General features: G+C 38.8%; 1 protein-coding gene across 1 annotated transcript in view; it reads right to left on the minus strand.

The window, feature by feature from the left end:
• Positions 1–21,414, minus strand: part of COL19A1 (collagen type XIX alpha 1 chain) — a 342,793-nt gene that overhangs the window by 11,244 nt on the left and 310,135 nt on the right. Inside the window, 7 exon segments of the mRNA XM_017859765.1 lie at positions 8,116–8,182; positions 9,645–9,815; positions 12,814–12,858; positions 12,991–13,026; positions 17,191–17,253; positions 17,358–17,402; positions 21,137–21,181. Of these exon segments, the coding sequence (XP_017715254.1) occupies positions 8,116–8,182; positions 9,645–9,815; positions 12,814–12,858; positions 12,991–13,026; positions 17,191–17,253; positions 17,358–17,402; positions 21,137–21,181 (472 nt within the window).

Here is a 21,414-nt window from a genome sequence, read left to right on the forward strand (position 1 = left end):
ATTTTCTTATGCAGCAACAGATAACTAAAAAAAAAAGCATATAGAATATTTTACTACTATATAAAATTAATTTTGGTAAAATCATTAACTCATTCCAGGGCCATTATAAATATGATCTATCATTGGAGTCTTTCTTAAAATTGCTTGGTTTGTTTATATTTGGAATACCTCACATTAAAAAAATCTAATATATGAACAACTAGATTTCAAACAGAAAACTTGAGGAGGCGCTATCCTTGCCATGATAAGAAGTTAACCACATTGTTTTTTCTTTTCTTTTGCATAACTTCTTCAAAATCTCTTAGCAATTTAAATGGTTTTATTTTGAAATAATTTACACGTAGTTTTTCAAAGATACATGTGTGTCGTAAGAAATGAATATTTAATTTAAAAACTTCACTCTGAGTTTGCTGCAGACAAATCTTCCAGAAAAGTTTTTTTTTACTGAGGAAATTAGTATTTATTTTGTAAGCAAAGACCAAATGACAGACAACATAGTAGAAACTATAGCCGTCGGTTAGAAAACACAAAGCCCAAATCATATAGATCTTGTAAAGAGTTACTTCCACGTTCTCCAGTCTTTTCACTCAGTTTAGTTGATTTAATTGAATTGCAAAGGCATACTTAAACAGATATGTATCTTTTATTTTATGTAAATTTTAAAATAAAGAGTAAATTACTTCTGAGGAAAATCTGTTTTCCCATGAGTTTTCAATTAAAACAATCCTCTAAAAACAGTGTAGGCCCATACTGGTTAAGAAAGAAAAAGAATTATTTTTTCATATAGAATTATTAAGGGAAAAGCCCCAATAGATATAAAGCATTGACTGTCATTATCCAAAAAGCAATCACCTACATTCACATTCTCATGTCACAAAGCAAGCAGAATGGAAACATACCACAACCTGCACAGGACTAGAATCTCTGACTGTAGACTGAAGGATGAATGGGAGGCCAACAGGGATCTAATGGATGCTGGTCCCAAGGAGTGATATGAAATCACCTGCCCTCCAGTATTACTACCTCACTATCTACCTGGGATGTTTGGTTGATATTAATACATCTTATTCTAGTAACTAATAGATAAAACAAATAGGTAATTAATATATAGTTTTAGTTTTACAAATCATCATATTGAATGTACATATAATATCTTTATTACATCAAATTACGAACTTGGGGCCTTCTAATAAATATGAAATTCAATAATCACAGTTTGAAACTGCATAATATTTGTTGTTCTGCACTTCAAAGGAGAGATGTATTTCAGTACAATTTTTCTTAATTTGAAACATGTCTCTTTAAATATCTTCAATGTTGAAACACAAATATTCACAGTACTAATTTTTCTTCTTTAATACATGAATTGAATTTAGAAGTACTTTGGTGGTTTTAATATTTTAGCAAAACAGAAAATTATTTTTACTACTTCTAGCTGTAAATTATCTGGCTTTGAGATACACTCAGAAACAGTCATTTAGCATAAGGGTAATTACCTCTTCTGAACCCTACCCTAATGCTCTATAATTGACAATAATATGTTTCAGAGCATCCAAATGAATTGTAAAGGCCTTTATTCTTAATTGCTTTTCCTCTGTTTTCAGGGATCTTCAGTCAATTAAACTGTTTTTGGCTATGCTTTCTAATGAGGCAGGAAATTGAAGAGTTCAGATATAAGCATGCATAAACCAAACACACATTTGCCATCTGCCAAGGCAAAGCCACAGCAGTCACTCTAACAAATGAGACCAAAGCTTGGCTTCTTTGGAGAATGGGCTCCTTACTATAATATAAACATTAATATTAATGTGATGATAAACTACGTGTTTTAGAGGAGGAAGGAACACACACATGTCATCTGGCCCGTGTCTACTATTTCACAGATAAAATTTGTAAATATTTCAAAGACAGAAATTAATCTTCTCCGAATGCCCATGGAAATGTCTGATTATCCATTTTCTTGCTATAACTTCAATTTATTTCATTTTGCTACCCCATTATGGAAACAGAGAGCAGTTAATGAGTATTTCCCTTGGGAAGTCAGTCATATTGTTACATATCAGCATTCAGGTTAAATAACTTTTACTCATAGGCTTCACAATCTATTTTGTAAATCTCTTTTTGGTTCCATTATTTGAGGGCTTTTCCATAAATGTCTTCTAAATGTGGAAATCAAAATTAAATACAGTTCTCTCCTAAAGGGCAAAATATCAGAAGAGTAATTTCCTGTGATATTTTATAATTTTCATTTTAACTGTTAATTCAACAGTATCATTTGGTGGATTCATATTTATTTTGTGGTTCATTATGACCCAAAGGTGGTTACTATTTCATTTGTCTCTGTCTGAATCATTCGCCACCTTTATGAGTATGTTGCTTTGAACTATCATGGGTAAAGATGGTGGATTAAACACATAGATCTGCTTTAACTACCTCCTGAATCCTAGCAAAACAATCCTCTTAAAGGCATAAACAGACAAGAATGGGGGAGCATATGAAAGGAGACAATAGCAGCACATTTTGGAAGTTGAGAACCAGATGGTTGAGTGATACATTACTTAGCAAACTCAAGACAACTAACTCTTAGACTAGAAGTAGAGGAATAACTTGATCTAAACTACAAAATCCTCAGAAGGCTTAGAATTGGCAGTACAAGTTACCTCTGGAAGTGGGGGTGAAAGAGGGGAACTAAAATAAGGAGCACGGATTGAAAGCCTGTTTTAGTAGTTGTTGAAATTCCTTTCTCTATAAAACTGGGCAGGTGCCTGTCCCCATCCCTAGCAAGATACTGAAGGTTTATTATTATCTGAAAAGGGTAGTAGTCTGCCTCTGCACTGAGGAGCCCAGGCTCCATTGAGACTCAGGCTTCCAAATTGAAAATCTGAAGCAGCTGAGCTCGCAGCCAGGCAGGAAGTGGAATGTCTCCGTGGGGGAATCTGACCAGACTGAGAGGAAAGAGTTAAAGACACTGAAATTAAGGGTCCTTCACTTAAAAAGTCCAACTGGGCTACCCTGAGTGAAACTCGAGGTTGGCAAGCCCCACTGTTCACTCACAGCTTTCAATCGGTTTTTAAAACCCTGCTCTTACGTATGCAGACATCCAACGATTACTGGACACTGAGGAAATCCTATAAACTGAACAACAGAGTTGCAACCAAAAAAACAGAAAGAAGCAAATTGGAAGAAATGGAGACTATGTGGTGGAAAATATGTTTTTTAACTCTTTATATATATATATATATATATATATATATATATATATCATCAATGATGTATATTTATCAGATGATATGTATATAAATAAGTACATATACAAATATGTATATATAAATGAATATCTTAGTTGTAGAGAGGTAAGAAAAGATGTTACAACCTTGGAATAAGAAAACAGGATCACACATATTTACACACATTCATACATATATGCATTATATATATATGAAATATATGTATGAAAAATCAAGAAAACATAGGTAAGGGGATTTTCTGAACACTGAAAATCTGGAGGCAGAAACATTGTTCAGGAATACTTAGCTTTAATCTTTCTTTTCTCCCACAGCTGGAGGTGTGGGCTTGTTGGCCCCATGTCTGACTCAAGAACCGAGAGAGCCAGATGTTAGTACACATTTCTGCATAGGTTGGTAAATTTTTCCTGCATGTTGATGTAAATTCCCAAACATAATAGGACAGTGTAATAGCAAGAATTAAACTTCTCAGATCTGGCAAGACCCTTCTTTGTGTGGGCAGCATCACTGGCAGCTGGAAAGCCCTCCTAAAGCTGAGACACATGGATGATATCTGTCCTTGTCCTGTGTGGTCACTTTACTAGCAAAAGGACTTGACTTGTTGGACAATGAAATTGGGAATTTAATTGAACTTCGGAAAGGATATATATTTGTGCATAGTGATCAGTCTGGAACCTAGACATGGGATTGGTGAAAAGACACCTCTTTCTGCCACAGTTAGGTTTGGGAAGGGGCACCAGGATGTTGAAGGGAGGTTAGGTGGTCTGGAAAATAGCTCAAGGTGTGAGATTTGTAGGGTGTTGTATCAGTGGAGTCACCTGGGAAGCCCCAAAGGGGGTTAAAAAGCCACAAGAGGAGTGTTCAAAGTTTGGGTCTTCCTGGTCTAGGGTTTCACTAGAGGGTGTAATCTGGATACTTGGGATGATAAAGTTGGAGAGCAGGATCTTCCAAGGACTCCCTCAAGCCCGTGCTGACAGTCTGCGACTTGCCGCTTGGAGAGAATGGCTCTCGAGGCTGCAGATGTGCAGGGGTGCATGGAGCAGAGATAGCATTAGCTGTTATTGACACTGTCTCTTGTCAAACCACTAAGAAAAAGGGAGGGATACGGGTGCTACTTAAGTGTAGCAGTTAGCTGTCTGTACTACTTAACTGTAACTGTTTTAACATGTGAAAATTAATCTTTGCTTTTAGAGAAAAAGCTTTCTGAAAGCAGTAACTGTGACCTTGGGGCTCTATGATTTGTGAAAATGGAGTTTTCTTTTTTCTTTTTTGTAAATGGTGTTCAGATGCCATGGAAAAGGTGATTTCTAAGTGGAAAATTAAATGGAGTAAATAGAAATGATCTTGGGACAAATTAACTTAAATGCTAAATAACTAAATTCTGGGTGTCAGGCACAGTTTTGTTTGGGAGAAGACAGTTTTGCTGGACTAGTGTCAGGAGAGATAAAAGGAGAGGGATATCACACATGGAGTCTCAGAGTTTAGAAGTCTCAGAAAATAGTTTCCTTATGGGTCACTTTAAAATATTGTCTTGAGGCTAAGACACCTGTGGTTTCTGAGGGAGTACTAGCTCTGGTGGGGGTCCAGCCACTCGCCTGGACCTGGCCGGGCTGGAAGAGACAGAGAGGCAGTAGGAGAGATGGGTGTGAAGCCAGAGACCTGGGGAGGACTCTGCACCTGTCAGCTTCCAGGCAGGTGGGCTCTGACAGAGGAATGAGGGGCAGGAACTCAGAGAGGAAAGATTCAGACTCAGAGGAGGAGCTTCTCAGAAAGCAGAAGCCTGGTGAGCCTGCCCCAAGACAGATGGAGAGTGGCCCAACTCCCCTGACCTGCCTCCTCAGAAGACTGATAGCCCTTCTTGAGAGGAGCCACAGAATGGCCTGGGAGTGGGCAGCACGGAGCCTTCCCCAGGAGGAAGTAGAAGTGTCTCTTCTGCTGAATGCACAGGGCAGGCTGCCAGGGGCCACACCTTCATCCAATGTCTGATGGACTTGTAAAACGAACACTTTCTATATCTCAACATGTCACTTTTTTTTTTCCCTGAAAATGCTTGGTTATATTTTCTGACATTCTTAATCAGCTTCCAAAAAGATGGGTTAATTACTGACTATTAAATATATGATTTTATCTAAAGCCTCTTAAGAGATTGAAGTTCAGGATTAAAGCTCCCTGAGATAAAAGATAAATAAAGACACTAGAGCCCATAGAGATTAAGAGTTAAAAGAAAACTTTAGATTGCAATTCAAAAACACATATATGCTGGCATTTCTCTTTTCATGGTTGAGGTCAACTAAATGCATGGATACTATCTGAGATCCTAGATGTCTTCTCCCCAGGACTGCCTTTCATGGACACGCTACCTATGCAGTCACATAGGGCCCCATGTTTAGTTTATGGCTTTACTATTGCTGTCTTAAAATTCTTAATCATTTTTTAACAAGTGCACCAGCACTTCATTGTGCACTGAACACTGCAAATTATGTAGCCATGAGTATGTTCTTCAGTATTCCCCTGAAGAGCCTGAGATGTCTTTTTTCAAACAGTTGTCTTTTTTCAAACTTACTGAGGGGGAAATGAGTGTTTGGATCGCAAAGTTTAGAGTGTAGTCCATAATGTTTGATTCAAGGGTAAAAGGAAAGAAAGAAGGAAAGAAAGAAAGAAAGAAAGAAAGAAAGAAAGAAAGAAAGAAAGAAAGAAAGAAAGAAGGAAGAAAGAGAGAGGGAGGGAGGGAGGAAGGAGGAAGGAAGGAAGGAAGGAAGGAAAGAGAGAAAGAGAAAGAAAGAAAAGAAAGAAAGAGATGGAAAGAGAAAGAAAGGAAGGAAGGAAGGGAGAAAAGACTTCCAAATGTAAGGGCAATATTAAAATTACTGGTAGGTCAACAAAAGAGCGGACACATGTACTAGTTAAACTGTCATATTAGAGCACGATAAAGATACTTAGTAAAGATCAAGATAAATTAAAATCAACAGCATAAATTCATGACCTTTAAAAAACATTTTTTGCCAACATGGTGAAACCCCATCTCTACTAAAAATACAAAAATTAGCCGGGTTTGGTGGCGGGTGCCTGTAATCCCAGCTATTCAGGAGGCTGAGGCAGGAGAATCGCTTGAACCCAGGAGGCAGAGGTTGAAGTGGGCCGAGATCGCGTCAATGCACTCCAGCCTGGGTGACAGAATGAGACTCCATCTCAAAAAACAAACAAACAACAACAACAAAAATTTTTTTTCTGTTTTGTCATTAAAGTAGCTATAAGTCCCAGTGTTACACTACTGGATTTCCAGTTATCATATAAAACAAAATAATGTGCATCCAAGCACCAAGATTTCAGTCTCTACTGCTAATTATTATTTAAAATAATCAAGACTCCTTGGAGAAGAGCTGATTCCATGTTTGAAGCAATGGACTCAAGATCGACTTGGGGCATCTTATAATCTCATTCCTTAAAAAATTCAACAATCTATTTTTGGCTTGTGGATGCTAAGCAAAGGAAGTAAGAACCATGAGAGCTAACATGGATTTATTTGTTAAATCTTACAGTTCAGAAGAGTGACTTTGATTTTAGCAAACCATTTGTCAAAATCACATGATACTGTCAATTCCTTGCAAATAGACAAAGAAATGTAGGGTGAGTTTTAGGACAACGAAATGGATTCAGAGCTCACTAAATAATAGATTAGAAGATGATTTACAAGTGGACAGAAAGAATCCTGTGGCATTTAGAAAGACCTAATCCTTGACTCTTGGCTTTTTTAGTCAACATTTCTATCAACAACTAGAATGATGGCGTGCTTATGAAATTTAGCATGACACAAAGTTGTAGCATCAGCCAACCTGCTCTACAAGAGACAACATTCCAAAAGACATCTTCAGGTTGGAACAAGATATGAACACAAATGATTTGAAATTAATAAGAGGAAACATAAGATCACACACTTAGATTTAAAAAATAAACACACAGTCCATAATGATAAACACCTCATTTAAAAATATTTTAACAAGGAAGATCCAGGGCTGTTAGTTAACTGAAAACTCAAAATGCATCAACAGAATAATACAGATGCCTTTTTCAAAAAACCAATACATCTTAGGATGGATTATTGAAGTATCTAGAGCAGGGGTCAGAACTTTCTCTGTAAGGGCCAGATAGTAAATATTTAAGCCTTTATGGACCATATTGTCACAATTGCTCAGTCCTGTTGCTGTAGTGGGATAACAGCCAGAGAAAAGAGGTAAAGGAATGTGCATACTTTATTTATGGAAACAAATTCAAATTTCAGATAATTTTCACGTATCACGAAATATTCTTTTGATTTTAAAACCATTTAAAATATAACTCATTCCCACCGCTCCCCACCAAAAGCAAAAGCATTCTCAGTTTGTAGGCTGTACAAAGCAGGTGGCAATGGCTTTGGCTAGGGGGTTCAGTTTGCTGATTTTGGTCTAAATAAAAAGACACTACTCTGCATTGGTCAAAATATTCCTTGGTAAATGAGAGTCATTTATAAATTAAACGTTTCCCAGGGGTGATAATAGTGGAGGAGCTAGACACATTACTCCATAAAAGAGAAAACTAAGGATAAGTATGAGGGATATTGAAAAATACTCAAAGGGCTGTCGTGAGTACAAGCAAGTACTTTACCTGTGTTGTTTTACAGAGCAGGTATAATGAAAGGAAATTCCAGGGAGGCAAAAGTTAACTTTGTGTAAAGAACAATTTTCATCAAACAGCTGTCCTATTATAAAATGGGCTGCCCCTTAAGGTTTTTGTGGCATGGCTATCTTTCGAGACTGTTGCTGGAGGGATTCCCCATGGTAGATGGGAGGTGGGAATCAGTGAAAAATTCAAAATGTTATTAAGAAAATCTAACCTTCAAAAATCCTTAGGACCTCTTGATTAATATACTTCTTTATTTCTTCAAATGAAACTGCATCAGCCTGAAGAAGGAAAAAAAAAAGGTCTGTTAAAATAGAGCATAGCACAAATGAATAAAGAATAGAAATATTGGGTTGGAACTTCTGTAGAGATCCATTTATCAAGAAAAATGCTTTTGGCAGTTGACTATATTGGGCAATAAATATGTGTTGCTTTGACCAAATTCTGGGAAGAAGCTGAAGTGCATAATTGCTTTAAAAGCTATGGGCTGGAATCATAATCAGCGGTATCAACAGGTTTCCTATTAAATGGAGACACATTACTTTATACAGTTAGGAAAGACATTCCTATTACTTCATTTTATAAGGTTAAATAATCTAAAAAGTGTAATCATGATGTTAGTAGTCTAACCACAATTTAACTTCTAACCAATCCCTGGATGGCAAAGTCAATGTCTAACTGATACAATGTATTTTCAATGGAAGACAACCTGGAACAGAACTGCAAGTATGCTGGATTATTTTCAAAAATGTTGTATTCATGGGATAAAAGCAAGCTTTACCCATTTCATCATAAAGTTTATTCTGTAACTTGCACATTGCAAGTATATAGGTATTAAGTAATTTTCTTTTCTTAATTAGGATCTGGTAAAAGGAAGCAGGCAAATAATGTCAGCTGAATTTTCCACCTGTTGAAGTAAATCCACATGCATTTGACAAAGAATCTAACATTTATAACAGTGATGTTATATTATAGTACCTTGATATTTTTAAAAGAGTTATTTTTTTTTCTTGATGGTTAGAATTTCAAAGTATTTTATTACTCTTTATAGTTGGTGATTATTATCCAGGAGTGTATGTGTGGCATTAAAGACAATATGTTGAAGATTGGAGGTTGTGACAAAGGCAATAAGCCCCACTGCCAACTATCCACTTTGAGATATATACATGAACAAAGACCCTAACAGAAGATGGTCAGATGAGAGAGTTCGAAGCTCTATGGAAAATCGCCACGCAATATGAATTTAAGAATGAAGCAGAGCCTAATTAGATAGTGAGCCTTAATTTATAAACATTCCTGGGTAGGTTCCTCATCACTCTTCACTGAAAATTCCTCTATCCTGTCTGTGTGATATTTGATAACAATATTGTTGTGGGGTTCCCTAACACAATGGTGCTAGTTCATTTGTAACAACAAACTGACTTAGAAAGCCAAAAAATAAAAGTAAAAACAATCCAATGTGACGGGCTTATAAAGTGATGATTCCTGTAGGACAGAATAATTCCAAGAATGCTCTATTTCATTAATGAACATTAGTTAATGCATCTAATACCAATTACTGACACAACACCGAGAGCTGAAGTTACACAGGCTTTATTGAAGATTGAAGTAGAGTTTCAGGAGAGTGGCCGAGATAAAGTATGAAAATTGTGTGAAAACTCAGTTTTGCTTTATATCTGGTATTGTAAAAGGGATACATGGTCGGTACAAGTCAGGAGCCCTGAAGCTCTTAGCACTACTTACCGGAATGCCAGGGATGCCAGGAGAGCCTGGAGGGCCTTGGTGGCCAGGGGATCCCATTGAGCCCTTGTTTCCTGGTGGACCGATAGGACCGATGGCCCCCTTCATGCCTGTAAGGCCTGGTTTTCCCCGTTCACCTTGTGGGCCTCTGTCTCCTGGAATCCCCTGATCACCCTGTTAAGGAAAAAATAATAATAAAGAATAATCTCTTCTAGCATCAGCTATAGTTGAGAGCAAAAGTTCTGGATTCATACTGGCAGTTATTAGCTGTTGGGCCTTGGATAAATAACTTAAACTCTCTGTGTCCTAGCCTCCCCTCCTACAAAGGGGCATATTAATAGTATCCATTAAATAGGGCTATTTTCAGAACTAAATGAAATCACCCAAGTAAAGTACTCAGAACAATGCCTGGCACCTTGGCAGTACTTAATATATAAAAGATAGTGAGAATGTTAGTTGTACTTGGTTGCCCATCTAGGATGATGGCAGTTTTGAGAGTCAATACCAGCTATCACTTGAGGTCTGGGTCTCCTTTGCAATGATAAAGGAAGATTGCCAAGAGGATCTCATTACTGAGACTTTTCACTTAAAAAAACTTCAGGACACTCAAAATCTCTCCTAAATCATGTGCTCTCCTCACCCGTGGCTTTCCCGTTTCTTTGGTCTTTATTAGACTCTTCAGGTTTGTTTTCTGTATTTGTGCTTTACACTTGTATGCATGTGCATGTGTGTGCATGTTTGTGTGTGTGTGCACGTGAGTGTGATCCCTGTGCCCTAAATATATACCCACAGGAAGGTGAGAAGGGAGAGCCATTGAAAAGATCACAGCAGGTGACTGGGGGGAGGATGTCACTGAGATCATTTACTTGATAGTATAAATGAACTATAGAAGAATCAGTTGGGCTGGGCACGGTGGCTCACGCCTGTGATCACAGCACTTTGGGAGGCTGAGGCGGGCAAATCACCTGAGGTCGGGAGTTCGAGACCAGCCTGACCAACATGGAGAAATCTCGTCTCTACTAAAAATACAAAAAAATTAGCCGGGTATGGTGGCACATGTCTGTAATCCCAGCTACTCAGGAGGCTGAGGCAGGAGAATCGCTTGAACCCAGGAGGTGGAGGTTGCGGTGAGCCGAGATCACACCATTGCACTCCAGCCTGGGCAACAAGAGCAAAACTCTGTCTTAAAAAAAACAAAACAAAAAACAAGAATCAGTTGAACAAGATGTCATAATTAATTAGTAAAATGTTATATTAGATGTGCCTAAATCTGATATGAAGCTTGCTTGATGCTGTTTTTTATCCTGGAATGTGTCTACTACTGTATGTGTTTGTGCAAGAGAGAATGAGAGAGAGAGAGAGAGAGAGAGAGAGAGAGAGAGATCATGGCAGTTGCTTCAGTAATAAATTTTCAAATATTCAGTTGCATAACTCCAGGAGATGATCCTCACACCAAATATGATGGAATGATGCTTGAAGCTGCCCTATATCTCATTATAGCATTCTTTTAACTGCGACTACTCTGCAGAAGGCCGAACTCTATTTCTCTTGACTTAAAAAATAAAAATAAATGAACAGTTACAGAGATTTATGTAATCATAGAATCTGATATAGAAAGAAGCCATGTAGAAAGAAATAAAAGCAGTTGGGCCCAGTATCAGTGTTACTGTCTTAGTTATAAAAATATATCTGCATACAGGTCTCACTCCAGCTCACACTTGGAGACATTTCTGAGATGACTAGAAAAAATATTAGCACACTTTGATCAATGATTAATATTCTGATCATGTGCAAGATAAATGCAATCTTCAACATATTAAAATTATTTTATAAGTTAGGTACAAAGATGTTTGTTGTAGTGATGTTTATTATTATGACAACTAGAAGGAATCCAAATGTCCAGCAGACTAGGTAAGTGAAATAAGGTATAGTCAAAGAGTAGAATAACATATAGCAATTAAAAGGCAGATACAGATTTATATTTACAGACAAGACAACATAATATATATTATTAGGTGAAAAAAGTCACTTACAAGACAGCATAAGCTCCTTTTTGGAAAAGTATATGTTTATATTAATACATATAAATATATGTGTATATTATGTATTAGAGTGAGAGAGATGGAAATACGTCCAAATATCATAGGGCTTATCTCTGTGTAGTGGGATAAGGTAGATTTTTAAAATTTCCTTTTAAATTTACATCATCTATATTTTCACATTTCCTTCAGTTATTATGGATGACTTGTATAATAATAAATAAAAGTTAGCAAATTATACACCAGTATACAAACATATGTGCCCACACTCACATACAATAGCAACCCTTAATAGAATTACACTGAGTAACAATGTTTGAGTAACTTCTTGCAGTGGCATGACTCTACTAGAAATTAATTCTATTAATTCTAGTGGAAATTAATTGTAGTAGAAGTTAATTCTCGTAGAAATTAATTCTACTAGAAAATGTTGAGGTTCATTAAAGGAAATAAAGAGAAATTGCAATAATGACATTAACGCTCCAAACAACACAAAAACATATAACATAATTGGCATTACTAGTAACTTCACTATACTTTCAGTTACCCTTTCCATTTCTCTAATCCCTCACACCACCTTCTTTACTCTGCTTAGTTTTTCTGTATGTCAGCAGCTCTCAGTTGCAGTGATTTTGCTTCCCAGGAGGCATTTGGTGATGTCCGGAGACACTTTTGGTTGTCACAATTGGAGGGATGGTGGTGCTACTGCATCTAGTGGATGAAGGCCATGGATGCTGCTAAGCATTTTACAATGCCAAAAGAGCCAACCACAACAATTATCTGCCCCTGAATAATCACAGTGCTGAGGTTGAGAAACCTTACTCTAGATAAAAAGAATATGGGTGATGGTTATAGTAGAGATATATGTCTGAGACAGGAGGATATTAAAGCTTTCCTAATTTAAATAGCAAAGTATACTTGGCTGTGTATAAAGGCCAACTACATAGATGTAACCATATAACTTGCTCTGAGTCCTTTGTCATATTTAATATCTAGTAGAGATCTTGGATCACCTACACACTAGCCTTTATAGATTTGGTGATTTGCAGGGGTCTACACACATAATTGTGTAACTCAAATGATGGGACAGTTGTAACAGACTTGAATAAAAATCACAATAGTAATATACATACACGTTCTCCTTTGGGGCCTCTGTCTCCAGGCTTACCCATGATGCCCTGAAAAAGAGATACCAACATGAAAATCACTGCTTGCCAAGATTTTTCATCAGTCGGATTGATCTAAATGTTGGTAGGTATTCTGGATGCAGTATCCATTATAATTTTTATTTTAAATTATATTTCCCATACCTGAGCACCTGGTATTCCATCTTTTCCATTTATTCCCTATAAAGAGAAAATGGATTAATATTTCTAATTCTGCATTAACATAAACACAACAAAAGAGTAAAGTTTCAAGGACAGTTCCTTAATCATATTTCTACTGAGAGCTTGGTAAAGCAAGGTGGTAAAATGGAAAACAAATAAACAGAATCAGAGAGTCCTGAGTTCAGATTCTGACTCTGTCACTTACTAGTCCCATTAACCTTTTTGGGCAATTTACTTAACCTCAATAGCATCAGCCTCTTCACTAGTGAGGAAAATAAATAACCTTAAAACTAAGAATTAAGTGAAATAACATGAAAAATGCATGGTCCTCTATAAATAGTGAACAAAGATTATTTTCCTTTTTTATTCTTCTGTTAGGTCATCCTGAGAAGTAAGAAGGTGCTTCATGGCATAGGTGGCTGGAGTATGACATTTTTGTTACCTTCTAACAGGTTTTCCAGCACAGAGTATCATTCTCAGTAAATGGTCTCAGTTGCTGCTGGGGAAATTTCATAACATGGCCAGAGTATGATCCTACTATGAAATAAACTGTCAGAGAACAATTGTTATTTTTCAGTCAGAAATGTGAAAGAAAAGCAAGAAATATATAATCATGGTTTTGGCAGTATTAAATAGTTACTTTTATTAGAAAACTGGAAGTTTCTTGAACTTTAATAGGGAGTTCTAGAAGTGATAATGAAGCCTAGTCCTGCTTAAAGATTTTAAGACTGAGAGAACTATTGGCTGGGAGATATAAGAAGGAAAAGTATTTGAGGTCAAATCAAATACCCAGGGCCCAACAGCAGGTGTGTTTTTGAGATCTGATTTGAAGAGGAAGATCAAGGTGAGGAATATGATTTCTTAGCCAGCAGGCAATTGCATGGACATGCTCCTCTAAAAGCCTGAGGGACTTTTATTGTGCTGGAATGGATTCTGTGGGATGGAACTGCAAAGAACTGCATGTTTTCACTGCTATAAATTATGCTGAAATCTGTCACAGTTGACAACCCAACCATAGTTCGCCAACCTTTCTGAACCATCCTGGGAATTATTGAGAGTACATTAACTAAGAACATGTTACCTGAAGTGTATGGTTCAAAGAATTTATTACATTCAGACACACGAGGAACAAAGATAAAGCTGATTAAGGAGAGGATGTGAAAGAAACAGCTATGTCACTTGAATAAAAGAAGATAAATCTAGTGTAAAAGTGTAGTTCATGTTTTTGGTAACAATATAAGAAAAGAAGTAACTCTATAACCTGTTTTTTGTCTCCAGTAATTTATCAAAGACTATCATGAGTGTTCTCTTTTGTATAGGAAGGTGTTACTTTCTATCCGCAGGGAAGCCCTGCTTTCAGATATTTTTACAATAACTCATATGTATTTGCTCCTCTCTACCCTCATCTCATTCATCTGGCAGAGCCCCATTCCTGAGTACATCCAACTTTCCGCCTACCTCACGTCTGCATCTGAGCAGTGGACTGGCTGAAGAAAACCATGTATCTTTGCTTGCTTGTTCCAACCTAAATGTGCAACAGCAGATTGCAAGCAGCCCCCTCAGCATTACCAGGTCATCCTACTGTATTTCTCAATTTGACTCCCCTTCTATCTTTCCAGAAGTACTCTTTCACATATTTTCCTGTTTCTTCCAATCTCCATCATCACCTCCCCACTCCTCACACTTGGACGACCTCCATTCTTCTTTCACTAATAAACAAAAGAGACTCCTCTCACCATCCTTCCACCAGTTGCATCAATCTTCATGGATTTGCACCCCAACTTTGGCACCCCTACACCCCACAGTTAGGAAGGGTGACATGCCCCTGTTCCCAGTTAAGACCATTCCCACTTGTGAGTATACCAGTTCTACTCAAAGTAGTCTTCACTCTCCTGTGTCATCAAATTTTTCTCTCTCAACTGGATCATTCTTACCAAGATACTAAAATGCGGTGATCTCTTCCACCAATGACCTCCACATTTCTAATGCAGTAGAGAATTGTCAGCCCTCATGTTACTTATCTGTTTGTTGATCACTCCTTTCTCTTAAAACAGTTCACTTGACATCCAGGAAACCTCACTTGCCTGATTATCTTCCTGTCTCTCTGGCTGCAGTTTCTTAGCCTTCTTTGTTGGGTCCTCTTCCTAACAGTTGAAGTGCTCTCTTCCCTTACTATCCACAGTGACTCCACTTTTCCAGGCTCAGGTTTAGATACCCTAATTGGTCTCACCAATCCTGGCTTCTCCTAAATATTCACTGTGTACTTGACATCTCCACCTGAATATCTACTAGTACTTCAACATGAACACATCTAAAACAGAACTCTTGGCTCTCCCTCCCAAACCCACCTACTTACCTTCAGTCTGCCCCATTTTACCAAACAGCAGCACTCTCACACTGTTGCTCAGACCCTACACCACAGCTGTGATTGGTCTCTTTCCGTCACACTTTGCTAGATTAGTCTACCAGCAAGTTTTCTTGCTTGCTGTCTCTCCCTTTAATGTACATCCTAAGTTCCTCTACTCATGGCGTTCCCACTGTCATTACTTCTTGTGGAGATGATGGAGATGTTTTCTTACTGCTCTGTCTTCCTCTACTCTGCTCCCTACAGCCTACTCTCCACACAATGTCAGAGTGATCCTGAAAATGTTCAATCATTTTCATTCTTTGCTACAAAAGCTCCAGTGGATTTCCATCATATTTCAAATGAAATCCCAACTTCATTCCCTGGCTTGGAAGTTCTTCATGGTCTGGCCACCGCCTACATCTCCCTCCGTATGTTTCCCACTCTTCCTTCACTTCGTTCATTCCTGACTTCATGCCTTTTGATGAGGTCCTTGACCTCATCAGGCTCGTTTCTCTCCCAGCCATTTCTTTTTCCTGAGACAATGGTCCCCTGGCCTTCCCATGGCTTGACTTCTCACTTTATGCAGGTTTCTGCTCAAATTGCAGGCAAATCTTCTCTGAGCTCACTATTTGAACAATATTCCAGAGCTTTACTTTACTTATACCTTCTTCTACATGAATCTCTGTGTGTGTGTGTGTGTGTGTGTGTGTGTGTTGTTTTTATCCGTTTTCCTATACTAGAATGCAAAAGCTATGAGTTCTTAGCACCTAGATCAGTGCCTAGCATGTAGGAGGTGCTCAAGAAATATCTGGTGATGAACAAATTGCTTTTTGCATAATCTCCTGGGGACTCAATGGCAGGCTTTAATGATATGCCTTGCAGGAGATGGGAATGATGAGGTAAGAGGGGGCAGTGAATTAAACTAATATTATTGAGTACCTCCCATAGCCAGGCACTGGAAATGCTTTCCAGATGTCATGGCACTTAAGTGACTTATAAAATCCTTTGAGCCATAATTCAGACCCAGATCTTCCTGACTCTAAATTGCATTTTTTTCATGTTGTCTTCTGTGGGGAAATGGTGGCCACCGACCCTGAAGGTTTCACAGAGGTGCCGAACTGGCCTGAATTCTGTGCTGCTTGTTCACCTCGCCTTCTTTCCCGTACACACCACAGCAAATAAATCAGCAGTGACCTTCTATAAAGCATAACTCTGAGAGTGAGGTGTGTCTTATTCATCTTAGATCCCCTCGCTAAGGGCCCAGCACATTCTTAGCAAACAGCAGTGACTAGATGAATTTATGTGGGACTGAATTAGTCAGAATGATTATTACAATGTTACATCAATACCGCAGATCAGTAACCAAGGGCTCTTTTAGGACACAAGGGGATGAGACATTCACCAGTAGTGATTTATGAAAGTGTAAGAAAACAAGGCCTGTATACAAAGGAGGAAATTTGAGAAAACAACTTCTACTTTAGGATTTGGCTTAACATACAGGTATTATATCTATAAGGCTTTCTTTATACTTTAGGACGTGTTAATATTTTCTTTAAGTCTGTTGAAAACATTAGGCTTAAAAAATAATGAGTCAGATTTCCTGACACTTAAAACTCTCACCGTTTTCAACACTGTTTAAGACATAAAGATACCACACACAGATCTAGGGAACTCAATGAGAACTTCTGCCCATGCCATCAAAAATCCATCTGCACAATCTTCTTAGTTCTTGGAAACTGCTTATTCAAATCTCAGAATTTCTGAGGTGGTAGATGAGGAGGTAATGTTAGAGCATTTCTCTAAGTGGCATATTTCAAGTAGTAAGAAGTACTTACTGGCTTTCCTGAGGGTCCTTCTGGTCCAGGGAAACCTATATCTCCAACAGGTCCTCTCTCACCCTATAAACACATCCACAGACAAAAATTAATTGCCAAGAAATGTTTTAAAACTGCATGCAAGTACAACACAAGTACAACTGTCACGAAAGCAACTGCCAACTCACCGGTTCCCCTGGAACTCCTGGAGGCCCTGGGGCTCCAGGTTTCCCCTGGCAAGGCAATTGAAGAGAAATGTTAGGAGCCAAATTGCTGAATGACACCATACGCTTCTCGTCCCCCAACCCTAATTGAGTTTAAAGTGCTCCCAAGGATGATGCTCTCCAGTGGCATTTCTAGCCAGGTGTGGTGGCTCACGTCTGGAATCCCAGCACTTTGGGACGCCGAGGTGAGTGGATCACTTGAGGTCAGGAGTTCGAGACTAGCCTGGTCAACATGGTGAAACCCTGTCTCTACTAAAATATTACAAAAATTACCCAGGCATGGGGGCACATGTCTGTAATCCCAGCTACTCAGGAGCCTGAGGCAGGAGAATCACTTGAACCTGGGAGGCGGAAGTTGCAGTGAACTGAGATCATGCCATTGCACTCCAGCCTGGGTGACAGAGTGAGACTCCGTCTCAATAAATAAATAAAGTGGCATTTCTAAGGGAACAGAGTCTGGGGAACATATAGTCAACTCCACAGGCCGTAAGTTTCAGACTGGGGTGCAGTTCTTTGAATACATATTTGTGTGGATGGTGGAGAGTAGGAGAGGAGAATACTTTTGAAAATATTAGCCCAAAGTATCATCACTATTGGAAATCCCTCTTGTGCTTATTTTCCTGGAAGCTTCTCTTTACTTTGGGAGTGGAGAAATGCGCACAAAGCATCAAAGAAGTGTTTTTCTAGGCTTTGAGTTTCACAAGAGAGTTTTTAAGCTCATAGTAAGACAACCTGAAAAAATCATGTTTGATTTGAAAAGCCATGTTTTGTTCGCAGGAAAAGAAACAGATTAGTTTGTGTCACTACACCATGGCTTGGACGACTGATCCTGGAGCAGACAGACCACAGGAAGGGATGAGAGGGGCAGATGGTCCAGTGGAGACTGAAAGCACACAAGGCCCAAGTGTGCAGGCAAGGCTTGTGGGGTTGCCTCTGAGAAGGAACCACCTCCTGTCCCTTGGACCTAATGTGGCTGGGAAAGACGGACGACGTGGGATGTAGGTGTGGGGCTGAGACTTGAGAAAGCCAAGTAGGTTTTGGAGAAATATGAAAAGAAATGGGCTTTTTCCGACTTGCTGCTTAGAATTCTGGAAGAAGATCCCTCCATAGGTACAGATACAGTGCTGAGTGGCAAAGCAGAGTGGCAGACAGAGAGTTAGAGAGAGCATCCCTGGGTCCCCATAGCTTGTGTGTGCTGAAGTTGTTGGGGGCCTGAGTGGGAAGATGTGTTAGAGCTGAGAAGGCCAACGTCCTGAAGATTCTTACTGTGGGACATGGCGGGTATGGAGGGCTCAGGCATTGGGATATGAGATGAAGAGATCAGGGACATTGACGGAAGTCATCCCTAAGGTCAGGTAGGACCAGTGGAGAACTCAGAGCATCCAGGGGAGAGCGTGCTGACCGGAAGCCCCACCACCCCACCACCAGCACTCACAGGCACTTCCTCCTGCAAATCCACATGCCATCCTCAGAGAAAGGCAAAGAAAGAAGCTCTAGGGGAAATCCCTGGTTAGCCCTGAATATACTGGAAAGGGATAGACTGGTCTGTTCTAGAAGAGCAGGAATGGGTCCCCTTGGTAATCAGCTGAGTGACCAGTGTGTCTGCGTGGGCAGGCCCCAGCCTTGCTTCAACTAGAACAATCACCATTTTTCAAAAAAATTTTTTATCATGGTAAAATATACATAACCTAAAGTTTACCCTCTAAACCATTTTTAAGTGTACACTTAAGTGGCACTAAGTACATTCACACTGTGATCTAGCCATCACCATAGTCTATTTCTAGATTCTTTTAATGATTTTATCTTCTGAGTCACAGAAGGGCCAGTTATAAAAATCAAATATGCATCCTTAACTGAACGTATTTATAGTATGTAAAATTTTTACCCTTTCCTATTTATGTAATTGTCAGTCAATGCTTTTATTTTATATTATTTTTTGAGACAGGGTCTTGCTGTGTTGCCCAGGCTGAAGTGCAGTGACACGATCTTAGCTCACTGCAACCTTTGCCTCCCATGCTCAAGTGATCCTCCCACCTCAGCCTCCAAGCAGTGGGATTAAAGGTGCCCAGCTAATTTCTGCACTTTTTGCAGAGACAGAGTTTTGCCATGTTGCCCAGGTTGGTCTCTAACTCCTGGGCTCAAGTGTTCTGCCCATCTTGGCCTCCCAGACTGCTGGGATTACATGTGTGAGTCCACTGTGCCTAGTCAGTTTATGTTTTTAATTATGACATATGAAAACTGCTTTTTAAGTAAATATATCAGATTTTAGACATCCAACTAAGTGGCAGGCTAGCCTCTATCTCAATAATGCTGCCTCTTTGAAAAACATATTTGGAATTTCTCATTTGGATTGCCTGTTGCCACTGTTGCACATCTTTTAAATATTTTCAATGGTGGCCAGTATTTTTTCCTAGAAGATAAGCTTAATTTAGGGTAACAGCAAAATGTAATTTGTAGACACACCTGGGTGAATACAATGAAAAAATTAAGCTTTATTTTGTCACAAGGAAACAAAAATTCAAATCACAGGATGTGAGTATAAGAGGAACAGGTTGTAAGGGTTCTCTGAGGATACTTCCAGAAACCGATTTCCAAATACGTTGCTGGGAATGGCTGTGAGTGGGGCAGTGGTGAGGGAATAGAATTAAGTGTGTAGTCAACTTTCAAGAATACTTCCTTTTATAAAAAATTTGGAAGGGCTTTTCAAAGAAGATATTTTCATGCTACTTTTACAGTCATAGACATATTTGACTTGATCTATAATGGCTAAGTAAGGGAATGTCATCATCTACAAAGGATGCAGATGATGGATGAGGCTCTATTTTGTGTTGTTAGACTTAGGAGTTAATGGAGTGAAGCAAAGTGGCTGTGAGTACTTTGTGGGATGGCAGTGGGTGATGAGCAGGACTTTGGTGGTGTTGGCTGTCAGTAGATTTCAGTGGGTGACTGTGGGTGGTGATTTTAGGGCCCTTATCTTATCTTCTTATTTTCTTGTGATATAAGCCCATGGTTTCCATTGACTGTAATGTTATCCTGCACCTGCCCTGCAGGGGCACCTAGCAAGAGGATAAATGGCCTCTTATTCATAAAGCATGACCACAAAATTTTAATTAGAGCATCATGAATGAAGATCAGAATGATCTCTAGGGTTCAGAGAAATAATTTCAGCCTTTCCTGGAGCGCTTCCTATTCATTTGAAAAGACCTTGATGAGATTAAAACGTTTGACACTAGAGAGCAACAAAAATGATTGAGAGGATTGAAGGGCCAGTTTACGAGGAAACATTAGCAGCAATAAAGCTCTGCTAATAACACCGGGCTAAGGAATAGCTCAGGCAGATTGCAGCTTAATACAAGGAACTTGAAGTACATGCCTGAGGATAAGAACTCTGTCTTTTGAAGACTGAGAAACCTTGAAATATGACAAGAATAGAGAAACACAATAAACTCTCCAAAGCTGTGCTCATAAATTAATGTATAGTAACTGGGTTTCCTCTCCCCTCCATGAAAATGACTTGGGAAGAAAATAAAAGAGGACAAAAAACAAACAAAAAAAATTAAGAAATAGAGGATTCTGGAGGTGGAAAATACAGGTGGCATTATTTATGAAACTAGAATTGTTAGGAACCTAATGCCATGGGAGTTATGGTATGGTCGCCTGCCCGTCTTGATCCCTGGCCACAGGTGTATCATGGAGATAGAACCGTTTACCTGTGAAAATTATGTGAAATAATCTGAACTCACCGACATCCCTGCTATTCCCGGGGGACCTGCTGGGCCTCGATCTCCCTGTTGGGATTTAAAAATATTGCTACTTTAATGACATCAATGAAGTCTTTAGTTATGAAATTAATTCTCAAATAATAATTTGGATTTGGTAAAGCTTTCCTTTGGATCTGATAAGTGTTACTGGTATTAGCTGGGGTGAAGCTAGTGTGTAGATGGAAAAATAGCAAACTGAGTGGCTAATTGCCAGCTGAACTTGTTACAGCTTTTTTATTTTCCATAAAACTAAAGTAAAT

The sequence above is a fragment of the Rhinopithecus bieti genome, unplaced genomic scaffold (assembly GCF_001698545.2).
Source record: "Rhinopithecus bieti isolate Rb0 unplaced genomic scaffold, ASM169854v2 scaffold_50350, whole genome shotgun sequence".
Taxonomy (NCBI): domain Eukaryota; kingdom Metazoa; phylum Chordata; class Mammalia; order Primates; family Cercopithecidae; genus Rhinopithecus; species Rhinopithecus bieti.